This window comes from Bufo gargarizans, chromosome 3 (assembly GCF_014858855.1).
Source record: "Bufo gargarizans isolate SCDJY-AF-19 chromosome 3, ASM1485885v1, whole genome shotgun sequence".
Classification (NCBI taxonomy): domain Eukaryota; kingdom Metazoa; phylum Chordata; class Amphibia; order Anura; family Bufonidae; genus Bufo; species Bufo gargarizans.
This window is the reverse complement of record NC_058082.1, coordinates 3460533-3477371: the sequence shown is the minus strand read 5'-3', so window position 1 is coordinate 3477371 and position 16839 is coordinate 3460533. Positions and strand designations below refer to the sequence as shown.

Here is a 16839-nt window from a genome sequence, read left to right as displayed (position 1 = left end):
CGGTAGCAGGCAGAGGAGCAGTGTGTGTGCAGAGCGGTAGCAGGCAGAGGAGCAGTGTGTGTGCAGAGCGGTAGCAGGCAGAGGAGCAGTGTGTGTGCAGAGCGGTAGCAGGCAGAGGAGCAGTGTGTGTGAAGAGCAGTAGCAGGCAGAGGAGCAGTGTGTGTGAAGAGCGGTAGCAGGCAGAGGAGCAGTGTGTGTGAAGAGCGGTAGCAGGCAGAGGAGCAGTGTGTGTGCAGAGCGGTAGCGGGCAGAGGAGCAGTGTGTGTGAAGAGCGGTAGCAGGCAGAGGAGCAGTGTGTGTGAAGAGCGGTTAGCAGGCAGAGGAGCAGTGTGTGTGAAAGAGCGGTAGCGGGCAGAGGAGCAGTGTGTGTGAAGAGCGGTAGCGGGCAGAGGAGCAGTGTGTGTGAAGAGCGGTAGCAGGCAGAGGAGCAGTGTGTGTGCAGAGCGGTAGCAGGCAGAGGAGCAGTGTGTGTGAAGAGCGGTAGCAGGCAGAGGAGCAGTGTGTGTGAAGAGCGGTAGCGGGCAGAGGAGCAGTGTGTGTGCAGAGCGGTAGCGGGCAGAGGAGCAGTGTGTGTGAAGAGCGGTAGCGGGCAGAGGAGCAGTGTGTGTGAAGAGCGGTAGCAGGCAGAGGAGCAGTGTGTGTGCAGAGCGGTAGCGCGCAGAGGAGCAGTGTGTGTGAAGAGCGGTAGCGGGCAGAGGAGCAGTGTGTGTGCAGAGCGGTAGCAGGCAGAGGAACAGTGTGTGTGAAGAGCGGTAGCAGGCAGAGGAGCAGTGTGTGTGAAGAGCGGTAGCGGGCAGAGGAGCAGTGTGTGTGCAGAGCGGTAGCGGGCAGAGGAGCAGTGTGTGTGAAGAGCGGTAGCAGGCAGAGGGGCAATGTGTGTGCAGAGCGGTAGCGGGGCAGAGGAGCAGTGTGTGTGCAGAGCGGTAGCGGGCAGAGGAGCAGTGTGTGTGAAGAGCGGTAGCGGGCAGAGGAGCAGTGTGTGTGCAGAGCGGTAGCAGGCAGAGGAACAGTGTGTGTGAAGAGCGGTAGCGGGCGGAGGAGCAGTGTGTGTGAAGAGCGGTAGCGGGCAGAGGAGCAGTGTGTGTGAAGAGCAGTAGCAGGCAGAGGAGCAGTGTGTGTGCAGAGCGGTAGCAGGCAGAGGAACAGTGTGTGTGAAGAGCGGTAGCGGGCGGAGGAGCAGTGTGTGTGAAGAGCGGTAGCGGGCAGAGGAGTAGTGTGTGTGAAGAGCGGTAGCGGGCAGAGGAGCAGTGTGTGTGAAGAGCGGTAGCGGGCAGAGGAGCAGTGTGTGTGAAGAGCGGTAGCGGGCAGAGGAGCAGTGTGTGTGAAGAGCGGTAGCGGGCAGAGGAGCAGTGTGTGTGAAGAGCGGTAGCGGGCAGAGGAGCAGTGTGTGTGCAGAGCGGTAGCGGGCAGAGGAGCAGTGTGTGTGTGAAGAGCGGTAGCGCACAGAGGAGCAGTGTGTGTGCAGAGCGGTAGCGGGCAGAGGAGCAGTGTGTGCAGAGCGGTAGCGGCAGAGGAGCAGTGTGTGTGAAAAGCGGTAGCGGGCAGAGGAGGCAGTGTGTGTGAAGAGCAGTAGCGGGCAGAGGAGCAGTGTGTGTGCAGAGCGGGGTAGCGGGCAGAGGAGCAGTGTGTGTGCAGAGCGGTAGCGGGCAGAGGAGCAGTGTGTGTGCAGAGACGGTAGCGGCAGAGGAGCACTGTGTGTGCAGAGCGGTAGCGGGCAGAGGAGCAGTGTGTGTGAAGAGCGGTAGCGGGCAGAGGAGCAGTGTGTGTGAAGAGTGGTAGCGGGCAGAGGAGCAGTGTGTGTGAAGAGCAGTAGCAGGCAGAGGAGCAGTGTGTGTGAAGAGCGGTAGCGGGCAGAGGAGCAGTGTGTGTGAAGAGCGGTAGCGGGCAGAGGAGCAGTGTGTGAAGAGCGGTAGCGGGCAGAGGAGCAGTGTGTGTGCAGAGCGGTAGCGGGCAGAGGAGCAGTGTGTGTGCAGAGCGGTAGCTGGCAGAGGAGCAGTGTGTGTGAAGAGCGGTAGCGGGCAGAGGAGCAGTGTGTGTGCAGAGCGGTAGCGGGCAGAGGAGCAGTGTGTGTGCAGAGCGGTAGCAGGCAGAGGAGCAGTGTGTGAAGAGCAGTAGCGGGCAGAGGAGCAGTGTGTGTGTAGAGCGATAGCGGGCAGAGGAGCAGTGTGTGTGCAGAGCGGTAGCGGGCAGAGGAGCAGAGTGTGTGCAGAGCGGTAGCGGGCAGAGGAGCAGTGTGTGTGAAGAGCGGTAGCAGGCAGAGGAGCAGTGTGTGTGCAGAGCGGTAGCGGGCAGAGGAGCAGTGTGTGTGAAGAGCGGTAGCTGGCAGAGGAGCAGTGTGTGTGAAGAGCGGTAGCGGGCAGAGGAGCAGTGTGTGTGCAGAGTGGTAGCAGGCAGAGGAGCAGTGTGTGTGCAGAGCAAAAGCGGGCAGAGGAGCAGTGTGTGTGCAGAGCGGTAGGGGGCAGAGGAGCAGTGTGTGTGCAGAGCGGTAGAGGGCAGAGGAGCAGTGTGTGTGCAGAGCGGTAGCTGGCAGAGGAGCAGTGTGTGTGAAGAGCGGTAGCGGGCAGAGGAGCAGTGTGTGTGAAGAGCGGTAGCGGGCAGAGGAGCAGTGTGTGTGCAGAGCGGTAGCGGGCAGAGGAGCAGTGTGTGTGCAGAGCGGTAGCAGGCAGAGGAGCAGTGTGTGTGAAGAGCGGTAGCAGGCAGAGAAGCAGTGTGTGTGCAGAGCGGTAGCGGGCAGAGGAGCAGTGTGTGTGAAGAGCGGTAGCAGGCAGAGGAGCAGTGTGTGTGCAGAGCGGTAGCGCGCAGAGGAGGGGTGTGTGTGCTCAGAGTGGTGTGCACAGAGGAGCAGTGTGTGTGCAGAGCGGTAGCGCGCAGAGGAGGGGTGTGTGTGCTCAGAGTGGTGGCGCGCAGAGGAGCGGTGTGTGTGCTCAGAGTGGTGGAGAGCAGAGGAGCGGTGTGTGCTCAGAGTGGTGTGCGCAGAGGAGCGGTGTGTGTGCTCAGAGTGGTGTGCTCAGAGGAGCGGTGTGTGCTCAGAGTGGAGTGCACAGAGGAGTGGTGTGTGTGCTCAGAGTGGTGGCGCACAGAGGAGCGGCGTGTGCTCAGAGTGGTGGCGCGCAGAGGAGGGGTGTGTGTGCTCAGAGTGGAGCGCGCAGAGGAGCGGTGTGTGTGCTCAGAGGAGCGGTGTGTGCTCAGAGTGGTGGCGCACAGAGGAGCGGTGTGTGCTCAGAGGAGCGGTGTGTGTGCAGAGTTGTGTGCACAGAGGAGCGGTGTGTGCTCAGAGTGGTGGCGCGCAGAGGAGCGGTGTGTGCTCAGAGTGGTGGCGCGCAGAGGAGCGGTGTGTGCTCAGAGTGGTGGCGCGCAGAGGAGCGGTGTGTGCTCAGAGTGGTGGCGCGCAGAGGAGCGGTGTGTGCTCAGAGTGGTGGCGCGCAGAGGAGCGGTGTGTGTGCTCAGAGTGGTGGCGCGCAGAGGAGCGGTGTGTGCTCAGAGTGGTGGCGCGCAGAGGAGCGGTGTGTGCTCAGAGGAGCGGTTGTGTGCTCAGAGTGGTGGCGCGCAGAGGAGCGGTGTGTGTGCTCAGAGGAGCGGTGTGTGCTCAGAGTGGTGGCGCACAGAGAAGCGATGTGTGTGCTCAGAGTGGTGTGCACAGAGGAGCGGTGTGTGCTCAGAGGAGCGGTGTGTGTGCAGAGTTGTGTGCACAGAGGAGCGGTGTGTGCTCAGAGTGGTGGCGCGCAGAGGAGCGGTGTGCTCAGGGGTGCTCAGGAGCGGTGGTGGCGCGCAGAGGAGCGGTGTGTGCTCATAGTGGTGGCGCGCAGAGGAGCGGTGTGTGTGCTCAGAGTGGTGGCGCGCAGAGGAGCGGTGTGTGTGCTCAGAGTGGTGGCGCGCAGAGGAGCGGTGTGTGCTCAGAGTGGTGGCGCGCAGAGGAGCGGTGTGTGCTCAGAGTGGTGGCGCGCAGAGGAGCGGTGTGTGTGCTCAGAGTGGTGGCGCGCAGAGGAGCGGTGTGTGTGCTCAGAGTGTGGCGCAGAGGAGCGGTGTGTGCTCAGAGTGGTGGCGCGCAGAGGAGCGGTGTGTGCTCAGAGTGGTGGCGCGCAGAGGAGCGGTGTGTGTGCTCAGAGTGGTGGCGCGCAGAGGAGCAGTGTGTGTGCTCAGAGTGGTGTGCTCAGAGGAGCGGTGTGTGTGCAGAGTTGTGTGCACAGAGGAGGGGTGTATGCTCAGAGTGGTGGCGCGCAGAGGAGGGGTGTGTGCATAGTGGTGGCGCGCAGAGGAGTGGTGTGTGCTCAGAGGAGTGATGTGTGTGCTCAGAGTGGTGGCGCGCAGAGGAGCGGTGTGTGCTCAGAGTGGTGGCGCGCAGAGGAGCGGTGTGTGTGCTCAGAGTGGTGGCGCGCAGAGGAGGGGTGTGTGCATAGTGGTGGCGCGCAGAGGAGTGGTACACAGAAATGACCAGAACCAGTACCGCCTCAGCTAAAGGCAGGGACTAAACTAAGCGGGATCCTGACTGCTCTGACGCCAATGCTCCCTGCAGAGCAGCCAGAGGCTGGGGAAGAGAGGTGGCCGTGCTGCCTGAGAGAAGGGAGGAGACTCACTGTAGGACTTTGAGCCGGAGCTCCGCCCACAGCGAGGAGGAACGTAGCCGGGCGCGTGCGGCTAAAGTCAGAGGACCCCTTTAACGGCACCTCCTAGGACCGGGCCCCGCTGTGGTCATACCATCTGCTTCATTATGGGGGGTTTCCGCTGAGGATGGCGGTCGGTCCGGGCACTGACTTACCTCTGAAGTAATGCATGACTCCTTTATCATCCAGAGTGATGGCGCCAAACCCTTCATCCGAGCAGCGGTCCTCCGTCCCTGAGGAGACAGCACCATGACAACCAGTGATGTCATCAGCAGGGGGCGGGGCTGTGACTACCTCACACATAACATACAGGCAGGTGGTCAGCAGTAATAGTGGCTATCACGTCATTCTCTCAGTGATGTCATCAGCAGGGGGCGGGGCTGTGACTACCTCACACATAACATACAGGCAGGTGGTCAGCAGTAATAGTGGCTATCACGTCATTCTCTCAGTGATGTCATCAGCAGGGGGCGGGGCAGTGACTACCTCACACATAACGTACAGGCAGGTGGTCAGCAGTAATAGTGGATCTCACGTCATTCACTCAGTGATGTCATCAGCAGGGGGCGGGGCTGTGACTACCTCACACATAACATACAGGCAGGTGGTCAGCAGTAATAGTGGATCTCACGTCATTCTCTCAGTGATGTCATCAGCAGGGGGCGGGGCTGTGACAACCTCACACATAACATACAGGCAGGTGGTCAGCAGTAATAGTGGATCTCACGTCATTCTCTCAGTGATGTCATCAGCAGGGGGCGGGGCTGTGACTACCTCTCACATAACATACAGGCAGGTGGTCAGCAGTAATAGTGGATTCTCACGTCATTCTCTCAGTGATGTCATCAGCAGGGGGCGGGGCTGTGACTACCTCACACATAACATACAGGCAGGTGGTCAGCAGTAATAGTGGATCTCATGTTATTCTCTCAGTGATGTCATCAGCAGGGGGCGGGGCTGTGACTACCTCACACATAACATACAGGCAGGTGGTCAGCAGTAATAGTGGCTATCACGTCATTCTCTCAGTGATGTCATCAGCAGGGGGCGGGGCTGTGACTACCTCACACATAACATACAGGCAGGCGGTCAGCAGTAATAGTGGATCTCACGTCATTCTCTCAGTGATGTCATCAGCAGGGGGCGGGGCTGTGACAACCTCACACATAACATACAGGCAGGTGGTCAGCAGTAATAGTGGATCTCACGTCATTCTCTCAGTGATGTCATCAGCAGGGGGCGGGGCTGTGACTACCTCACACATAACATACAAGCAGGTGGTCAGCAGTAATAGAGGATCTCACGTCCTTCTCTCAGTGATGTCATCAGCAGGGGCGGGGCTGTGACTACCTCACACATAACATACAGGCAGGTGGTCAGCAGTAATAGTGGATCTCACGTCATTCTCTCAGTGATGTCATCAGCAGGGGGCGGGGCTGTGACTACCTCACACATAACATACAGGCAGGTGGTCAGCAGTAATAGTGGATCTCACGTCATTCACTCAGTGATGTCATCAGCAGGGGGCGGGGCTGTGACTACCTCACACATAACATACAGGCAGGTGGTCAGCAGTAATAGTGGATCTCACGTCATTCTCTCAGTGATGTCATCAGCCGGGGGCGGGGCTGTGACTACCTCACACATAACATACAGGCAGGTGGTCAGCAGTAATAGTGGATCTCACGTCATTCTCTCAGTGATGTCATCAGCAGGGGGCGGGGCTGTGACAACCTCACACATAACATACAGGCAGGTGGTCAGCAGTAATAGTGGCTATCACGTCATTCACTCAGTGATGTCATCAGCATGGGGCGGGGCTATGACTACCTCACACATAACATACAGGCAGGTGGTCAGCAGTAATAGTGGCTATCACGTCATTCACTCAGTGATGTCATCAGCAGGGGGCGGGGCTGTGACTACCTCACACATAACATACAGGCAGGTGGTCAGCAGTAATAGTGGATCTCACGTCATTCACTCAATGATGTCATCAGCAGGGGGCGGGGCTGTGACAACCTCACACATAACATACAGGCAGGTGGTCAGCAGTAATAGTGGATCTCACGTCATTCTCTCAGTGATGTCATCAGCAGGGGGCGGGGCTGTGACTACCTCACACATAACATACAGGCAGGTGGTCAGCAGTAATAGTGGATCTCACGTCATTCTCTCAGTGATGTCATCAGCAGGGGGCGGGGGCTGTGACTACCTCACACATAACATACAGGCAGGTGGTCAGCAGTAATAGTGGATCTCACGTCATTCTCTCAGTGATGTCATCAGCAGGGGGCGGGGCTGTGACAACCTCACACATAACATACAGGCAGGTGGTCAGCAGTTATAGTGGTTCTCACGTCATTCTCTCAGTGATGTCATCAGCAGGGGGCGGGGCTGTGACAACCTCACACATAACATACAGGCAGGTGGTCAGCAGTAATAGTGGATCTCACGTCATTCTCTCAGTGATGTCATCAGCAGGGGGCGGGGCTGTGACAACCTCACACATAACATACAGGCAGGTGGTCAGCAGTTATAGTGGATCTCACGTCATTCTCTCAGTGATGTCATCAGCAGGGGGCGGGGCTGTGACAACCTCACACATAACATACAGGCAGGTGGTCAGCAGTAATAGTGGCTATCACGTCATTCTCTCAGTGATGTCATCAGCAGGGGGCGGGGCTGTGACAACCTCACACATAACATACAGGCAGGTGGTCAGCAGTAATAGTGGATCTCACGTCCTTCTCTCAGTGATGTCATCAGCAGGGGGCGGGGCTGTGACAACCTCACACATAACATACAGGCAGGTGGTCAGCAGTAATAGTGGCTATCACGTCATTCTCTCAGTGATGTCATCAGCAGGGGGCAGGGCTGTGACTACCTCACACATAACATACAGGCAGGTGGTCAGCAGTAATAGTGGCTATCACGTCATTCTCTCAGTGATGTCATCAGCAGGGGGCGGGGCTGTGACTACCTCACACATAACATACAGGCAGGTGGTCAGCAGTAATAGTGGATCTCATGTCATTCTCTCAGTGATGTCATCAGCAGGGGGCGGGGCTGTGACAACCTCACACATAACATACAGGCAGGTGGTCAGCAGTAATAGTGGATCTCACGTCATTCTCTCAGTGATGTCATCAGCAGGGGGCGGGGCTGTGACTACCTCACACATAACATACAGGCAGGTGGTCAGCAGTAATAGTGGCTATCACGTCATTCTCTCAGTGATGTCATCAGCAGGGGGCGGGGCTGTGACAACCTCACACATAACATACAGGCAGGTGGTCAGCAGTAATAGTGGATCTCACGTCATTCTCTCAGTGATGTCATCAGCAGGGGGCGGGGCTGTGACTACCTCACACATAACATACAGGCAGGTGGTCAGCAGTAATAGTGGATCTCACGTCATTCTCTCAGTGATGTCATCAGCAGGGGGCGGGGCTGTGACTACCTCACACATAACATACAGGCAGGTGGTCAGCAGTTATAGTGGATCTCACGTCATTCTCTCAGTGATGTCATCAGCAGGGGGCGGGGCTGTGACAACCTCACACACACAGGCAGGTGGTCAGCAGTAATAGTGGATCTCACGTCATTCTCTCAGTGATGTCATCAGCAGGGGGCGGGGCTGTGACTACCTCACACATAACATACAGGCAGGCGGTCAGCAGTAATAGTGGATCTCACGTCATTCTCTCAGTGATGTCATCAGCAGGGGGCGGGGCTATGACTACCTCACACATAACATACAGGCAGGCGGTCAGCAGTTATAGTGGATCTCATGTCATTCTCTCAGTGATGTCATCAGCAGGGGGCGGGGCTGTGTACCTGGCAGGCTGTAGGCGGGGTCAGGGGCGGAGTGCAGGTTTGTACCGGTGTCATCGTGTTTCCCCTTTATCCTGTAATAGAGGAGACGCAGGTGGATGCTCTGCCATAGGAGAGACAGGACTCTGCATGTGGCCGCCATCTGGCGGCGGAGTGGGAGCATTACACGTGTCCCGCTCTCACCAGCTGATGGCGGCAGAAGATAAAGGGCGGGAGCTCCAGGGTCTCACGTGACCTCATGTCTCCCGCTCAACAGAGGCTCCCCCCCCAATGAGGGGTCCAGCAGAGGTACATGTGTGTGTACTAATATGTGTGTGTGTACTAGTGTGTGTACATGTGTGTGTACTGTATGTACTAGTGTGTGTACTGTATGTACTAGTGTGTGTACTGTATGTACTAGTGTGTGTACATGTGTGTGTGCTGTATGTACTAGTGTGTACATGTGTGTGTGCTGTATGTACTAGTGTGTGTACATGTGTGTGTGCTGTATGTACTAGTGTGTGTACATGTGTGTGTGCTGTATGTACTAGTGTGTGTACATGTGTGTGTGCTGTATGTACTAGTGTGTGTACATGTGTGTGTGCTGTATGTACTAGTGTGTGTACATGTGTGCTGTGTGTACTGTATGTACTAATGTATGTACATGTGTACTGTATGTACTAATGTGTGTGTACTGTGTGTTCTAATGTATGTACGTGTCACGTGTGTTTATGTATGTAACCGTTCGGCCTGTACATGTGAAGTGCATATCATTGATTATCTGGGGTCACCATTTCTTGATGCAGGCGCGAGGATCGGAGCGCCATTGTGCCACGCTGTGCTACCAAACTAGTCCAAGGTAGGTGAGCTGGTGCCCGGGCTGACTGATGGGTGGGAGGGTGAAGGTGACTGCACAGAATGGGCGCAGTACCCCTGAACACCACCTACAGTGGGCACCTGAGCCTCAGACCTGGAGCAACGGCAGAAGCCTGGTCTGAGGGATCACATTACATCACGTGGGCGGCCGGGTCTGTGTGCGTCACTTACCTGGAGAAGAGATGGCACCGGGTGCACTATGGGAAGCGGGTTTCTGGTCTGAGGGATCACATTACATCACGTGGGCGGCCGGGTCTGTGTGCGTCACTTACCTGGAGAAGAGATGGCACCGGGTGCACTATGGGAAGCGGGTTTCTGGTCTGAGGGATCACATTACATCACGTGGGCGGCCGGGTCTGTGTGCGTCACGTACCTGAGGAAGAGATGGCACCGGGTGCACTATGGGAAGCTGGCGTCTGGTCTGAGGGATCACATTGCATCACGTGGGCGGCCGGGTCTGTGTGCGTCACTTACCTGGAGAAGAGATGGCACCGGGTGCACTATGGGAAGCGGGTGTCTGGTCTGAGGGATCACATTACATCACGTGGGCGGCCGGGTCTGTGTGCGTCACTTACCTGGAGAAGAGATGGCACCGGGTGCACTATGGGAAGCGGGTTTCTGGTCTGAGGGATCACATTACATCACGTGGGCGGCCGGGTCTGTGTGCGTCACTTACCTGAGGAAGAGATGGCACCGGGTGCACTATGGGAAGCTGGCGTCTGGTCTGAGGACTCGCATTACATCACGTGGGCGGCCGGGTCTGTTTGTGTCACTTACCTGGAGAAGAGATGGCACCGGGTGCACTATGGGAAGCAGGCGTCTGGTCTGAGGGATCACATTACATCACGTGGGCGGCCGGGTCTGTGTGTCACGTACCTGGAGAAGTGATGGCACCGGGTGCACTATGGGAAGCGGGTGTCTGGTCTGAGGGAACACATTACATCACGTGGGCGGCCGGGTCTGTGTGCGTCACTTACCTGGAGAAGAGATGGCACCGGGTGCACTATGGGAAGAAGGCTTCTGGTCTGAGGAATCACATTACATCACGTGGGCGGCCGGGTCTGTGTGCGTCACTTACCTGGAGAAGAGATGGCACCGGGTGCACTATGGGAAGAAGGCGTCTGGTCTGAGGGAACACATTACATCACGTGGGCGGCCGGGTCTGTGTGTCACGTACCTGGAGAAGAGATGGCACCGGGTGCACTATGGGAAGCTGGCGTCTGGTCTGAGGACTCGCATTACATCACGTGGGCGGCCGGGTCTGTTTGTGTCACTTACCTGGAGAAGAGATGGCACCGGGTGCACTATGGGAAGCAGGCGTCTGGTCTGAGGGATCACATTACATCACGTGGGCGGCCGGGTCTGTGTGTCACATACCTGGAGAAGAGATGGCACCGGGTGCACTATGGGAAGCGGGTGTCTGGTCTGAGGGAACACATTACATCACGTGGGCGGCCGGGTCTGTGTGCGTCACTTACCTGGAGAAGAGATGGCACCGGGTGCACTATGGGAAGCGGGTGTCTGGTCTGAGGGATCACATTACATCACGTGGGCGGCCGGGTCTGTGTGCGTCACTTACCTGGAGAAGAGATGGCACCGGGTGCACTATGGGAAGCGGGTGTCTGGTCTGAGGGATCACATTACATCACGTGGGCGGCCGGGTCTGTGTGCGTCACTTACCTGGAGAAGAGATGGCACCGGGTGCACTATGGGAAGCGGGTGTCTGGTCTGAGGGATCACATTACATCACGTGGGCGGCCGGGTCCGTGTGTGTCACTTACCTGGAGAAGAGATGGCACCGGGTGCACTATGGGAAGCGGGTGTCTGGTCTGAGGGATCACATTGCATCACGTGGGCGGCCGGGTCTGTGTGTCACGTACCTGGAGAAGAGATGGCACCGGGTGCACTATGGGAAGCGGGTGTCTGGTCTGAGGGATCACATTGCATCACGTGGGCGGCCGGGTCTGTGTGTCACGTACCTGGAGAAGAGATGGCACCGGGTGCACTATGGGAAGCGGGTGTCTGGTCTGAGGACTCACATTACATCACGTGGGCGGCCGGGTCTGTGTGTCACGTACCTGGAGAAGAGATGGCACCGGGTGCACTATGGGAAGCGGGTGTCTGGTCTGAGGGATCACATTGCATCACGTGGGCGGCCGGGTCTGTGTGTCACGTACCTGGAGAAGAGATGGCACCGGGTGCACTATGGGAAGCGGGTGTCTGGTCTGAGGGAACACATTACATCACGTGGGCGGCCGGGTCTGTGTGTCACGTACCTGGAGAAGAGATGGCACCGGGTGCACTATGGGAAGAAGGCGTCTGGTCTGAGGACTCGCATTACATCACGTGGGCGGCCGGGTCTGTGTGTCACGTACCTGGAGAAGAGATGGCACCGGGTGCACTATGGGAAGCAGGCGTCTGGTCTGAGGGAACACATTACATCACGTGGGCGGCCGGGTCTGTGTGCGTCACTTACCTGGAGAAGAGATGGCACCGGGTGCACTATGGGAAGCGGGTGTCTGGTCTGAGGGATCACATTACATCACGTGGGCGGCCGGGTCTGTTTGTGTCACTTACCTGGAGAAGAGATGGCACCGGGTGCACTATGGGAAGAAGACAGTGTGGCAGTGTGATGGGCAGTGTTCTGTGGGGAGCGCCTGGCATTTGGATGTGACACTTACCTAGTAAGGTAAATACCCCCTCCATGGCAGTGCTGCCCCTAGTGGTGGTGCCCTATTTCAGCAGGTAATACCCGGCCACACTGAGGAACATGACAGAGATGAAGCTGATGATGTCTCCAGCTCCTCAGATCATCTGTGGGATCCCTGGAGGCCGCAGCTTCCACGACTATCCCCTGCCATTTGGCGGTCACGTATGTGATATACAGGAGGGGCTTCCCACAATTGATGTCCGTGGTGGTCGGACGGGCAGCATTGTGGGAGCCTGCGGCCATGAGGTGCCGATGGTTGCCATTTCTTGATGTGGTCTAATAGGTGCCCGGTATAATATACTGCAATACGTCCGCAGGACCGCGCACTCCTCCGACTGACAGAAAATCCCGTTATTCCTGATTATACAGGATCGGTATCGGGGCGTCTGTAACGACTCATCTGTCACATTCTTTGTCACCTCACCTCCAAAACCGTCACATGGACCCCAAAATAGTACTAATGAAAATGGCAACTCGCCCCCCAACAACTACTTCTTACACCCCGAGATTAGCGCCCTGAGGGGGGCACTTAGTATAATGGGGTCACTTCTCACAGGTTTCCTGTGGACTGGCACCATCAACCGAGCCATCAGAGTCCACGCTCCAGAAGGTGACATTTCTGTGCCCGCGGCGTGTCTGTGATGGCACCTGTTACTTGTGGGTAGGAATTACATTTTCCCTTAGCACCGTCTGCTGTGCGAAATTTCTGTCTGACCAAATGCTCACTACACCCCTAGGTAAGTGCCTTGAGGGGTGAAGATTCCAAAATGGGGTCACTGGTCTGGAGTTCTTACTGTACTGGTACCTCGGGGGCGGTGCAGATATGACTAGGTGCCTGAAGAGCCTTCTATCAGAATCTGGCGCTCCTTCCCTCCTGAGCCCCTCTGTGCGCCCATACTGCAGTACACCACCTCCTGCACAATCACAGGTTCAGTTCCTCTGTTAACCCTCACCATGCCGCACAGAAACAATTGATTCAAACTTAACTTTTGGATTATATTGAGGGGCGCAGTGTTTACAGTGCGGTGATTTGCGGGTTTCTGCCATATCGGCCTCTCAGAGCCTGAACTGCATTGGTGGCTACAAGAATGGCTTTTTGGAAAATATGAGAAATTGCTGAAAAACGTATAACCCGTCTAAAATCCCCAAAAAATGAAAGTGGAGACGCGGTCGATGTCGGACGTCAGCTACTGGTGCAGCGATTCCCGCTGCGCGCAGTAAACGTATTATCAACATTTTTCTATATTTTCCTGCACGTGTTTAATTACAGTACAGACCAAAAGTTTGGACACACTTTCTTCTCATTCAGAGAGTTTTCTTTATTTCCATGACTGACAATTGTAGATTCACACTGAAGGCATCAAAACTATGAATTATCACATGTGGAATTATATACATAACAAACAAGTGTGAAACAACTGAAAATATGTCCTATTCTAGGTTCTTCACAGTAGCTACCTTTTGCTTTGATTACTGCTTTGCACACTCTTGGCATTCTCTTGATGAGCTCCAAGAGGTAGTCACCTGAAATGGTCTTCACTTCACAGGTGTGCCCGGTCAGGGTTAATAAGTGGGATCTCTTGCCTTATAAATGGGGTTGGGACCATCAGTTGCGTTGTGGAGAAGTCAGGTGGATGCACAGCTGATAGTCCTACTGAATAGACTGTTAGAATTTGTATTATGGCAAGAAAAAAGCAGCCAAGTAAAGAAAACGAGTGGCCATCATTACTTTAAGAAATGAAGGTCAGTCAGTCCGAAAAATTGGGAAAACTTTGAAAGTGTCCCCAAGTGCAGTCACAAAAACCATCAAGCGCTACAAAGAAACTGGCTCACATGCGGACCGCCCCAGGAAAGGAAGACCAAGAGTCACCTCTGCTGCAGAGGAGAAGTTCATCCGAGTCACCAGCCTCAGAAATCGCAGGGTAACAGCAGCTCAGATTAGAGACCAGGTCAATGCCACCCAGAGTTCTAGCAGCAGACACATCTCTAGAACAACTGTTAGGAGGAGACTGTGTGAATCAGGCCTTCATGGTAGAAGATCTGCTAGGAAACCACTGCTAAGGACGGGCAACAAGCAGAAGAGACTTGTTTGGGCTAAAGAACACAAGGAATGGACATTAGACCAGTGGAAATCTGTGCTTTGGTCTGATGAGTCCAAATGTGAGATCTTTGGTTCCAACCACCGTGTCTTTGTGCGACGCAGAAAAGGTGACCGGATGGACTCTACATGCCTGGTTCCCACCGTGAAGCATGGAGGAGGAGGTGTGATGGTGTGGGGGGGGGCTTTGCTGGTGACACTGTTGGGGATTTATTCAAAATTGACGGCATACTGAACCAGCATGGCTACCACAGCATCTTGCAGCGGCATGCTATTCCATCCGGTCTGCGTTTAGTTGGACCATCATTTATTTTTCAACAGGACAATGACCCCAAACACATCTCCAGGCTGTGTAAGGGCTATTTGACCATGAAGGAGAGTGATGGGGTGCTGCGCCAGATGACCTGGCCTCCACAGTCACCGGACCTGAACCCAATCGAGATGGTTTGGGGTGAGCTGGACCGCAGAGTGAAGGCAAAAGGGCCAACAAGTGCTAAGCATCTCTGGGAACTCCTTCAAGACTGTTGGAAGACCATTTCAGGTGACTACCTCTGGAAGCTCCTCAAGAGAATGCCAAGAGTGTGCAAAGCAGTAATCAAAGCAAAAGGCGGCTACTGTGAAGAACCTAGAATATGACATATTTTCAGTTGTTTCACACTTGTTTGTTATGTATATAATTCCACATGTGATAATTCATAGTTTTGATGCCTTCAGTGCGAATCTACAATTGTCATAGTCATGAAAATAAAGAAAACTCTTTGAATGAGAAGCTGCGTCCAAACTTTTGGTCTGTACTGTATAACTGCACAATATTAGGAAAATCAAGACGTGGAGGCCAAGACGTCTTGTGCCAGTTATAGAGGCCTCGTGGAGTCCACGCCACGGCGGCACAGCGTAGAACGGGACAGTATGAGGCAGGTGAGAGGTGAGTGTTTGTACCTGTATGGTCCTGTCCCCCTCCCCCCGCAGACTGCAGCGGTCAGCAGCTCCTTCCTCCTCCGAGATGCTGGTCTCCATGATTTCAGTGGATGAGGAGACCACCGGGTCCCCATTACTACTCGCAGAATAACTTTATTGTCCCTCTTGTTATGGACACAGACAAGTTTTTCACCCTTTTCTGACTTATGTTTTTTTTTTTTCGTGATTATGGTTTATTATATTTACCACATTTCTTGCGTTTTTTGCGCTAGTGTAATATCCATGTAACAGTTCTTGTGTATATAAAATCTGCCCACACCTAGTAGGGCACCACGTCCCTGATCATCAAACCATTACAACCAGTTATACCACAGAGGTGTACACCTCATCACTGTATACACTACTACACTATACCGCTATATAACCGCCATGTTATACCAGTAACACAGAGGTGTACACCTCATCACTGTATACACTACTACTACCCTATACCGCTATATAACCATCATGTCATACCAGTAACACAGAGATGTACACCTCATCACTGTATACACTACTACCCTATACCGCTATATAACCCCCATGTCATACCAGTAACACAGAGATGTACACCTCATCACTGTATACACTACTACCCTATACCGCTATATAACCGCCATGTCATACCAGTAACACAGAGGTGTACACCTCATCACTGTATACACTACTACACTATACCGCTATATAACCGCCATGTCATACCAGTAACACAGAGGTGTACACCTCATCACTATATACACTACTACACTATACCGCTATATAACCGCCATGTCATACCAGTAACACAGAGGTGTACACCTCATCACTGTATACACTACTACACTATACCGCTATATAACCCCCATGTCATACCAGTAACACAGAGGAGTACACCTCATCACTGTATACACTACTACCCTATACCGCTATATAACCCCCATGTCATACCAGTAACACAGAGATGTACACCTCATCACTGTATACACTACTACCCTATACCGCTATATAACCGCCATGTCATACCAGTAACACAGAGGAGTACACCTCATCACTGTATACACTACTACACTATACCGCTATATAACCGCCATGTCATACCAGTAACACAGAGGTGTACACCTCATCACTATATACACTACTACCCTATACCACTATATAACCCCCATGTCATACCAGTAACACAGAGGTGTACACCTCATCACTATATACACTACTACCCTATACCGCTATATAACCGCCATGTCATACCAGTAACACAGAGGAGTACTCACAGTGGGTAGGGGAGGACCAGGTGCAGCAGACAGAGCAGAGCGCAGGGTATGGCGCAGTCCCTCATGTTGACAGTCCGCTGGGTGCTCGGAGCACTCGCCCTCTCTTTATATCACAATCTCTTCCTGCAATCTGATTGCACAATCTCTTCCCAGCAGCCGGAGAGTCCAACACGACCTCTGAGCCAAGTTACTTCACTGCTTCCCGGCAGATCCTGAACCAGCCCCTCACCTGGGGATGATGGGGGTGATGAGCACCGGCCAGTGGTCTCCTCCTCTCATACTGGGGTCATACAGCCGATTCTTTTATATTTGTGGGAGGAGCTAAGCGAGGAACAGAATAGGCATGCCTACGGACTGTCCTAACCCAACTGGCTGGAGTGTGCCCGGCGCCAGTGACGAGGTAAGGCCTGAATAGTGGGCCACCTAGGAGGAGAGTATGAGAAAAGGGGATGGGAGGGAGGGGCAACAACGGGCGCCCTCCTGCTTGTAGGAGGGGGTTTATGAAGGGTGAGCACGCTCCTCCCACAATTA

At 54.7% G+C, this 16839-nt stretch overlaps 1 protein-coding gene across 1 annotated transcript in view; it reads right to left on the bottom strand.

Moving 5' to 3' along the window:
- The window catches only part of HPX (hemopexin), a 41383-nt gene extending 24949 nt beyond the window's left edge, over positions 1–16434 (bottom strand). The window contains exons 1-3 of the mRNA XM_044284790.1: positions 16309–16434; positions 8442–8512; positions 4757–4834 (exon numbers count right to left, since the gene is read on the bottom strand). Of these exons, the coding sequence (XP_044140725.1) occupies positions 4757–4834; positions 8442–8512; positions 16309–16373 (214 nt within the window). The 5' untranslated portion in view covers positions 16374–16434. The remainder of the gene's footprint in view (positions 1–4756; positions 4835–8441; positions 8513–16308) is intronic.
- Between the last annotated feature and the right edge of the window lie 405 nt (positions 16435–16839).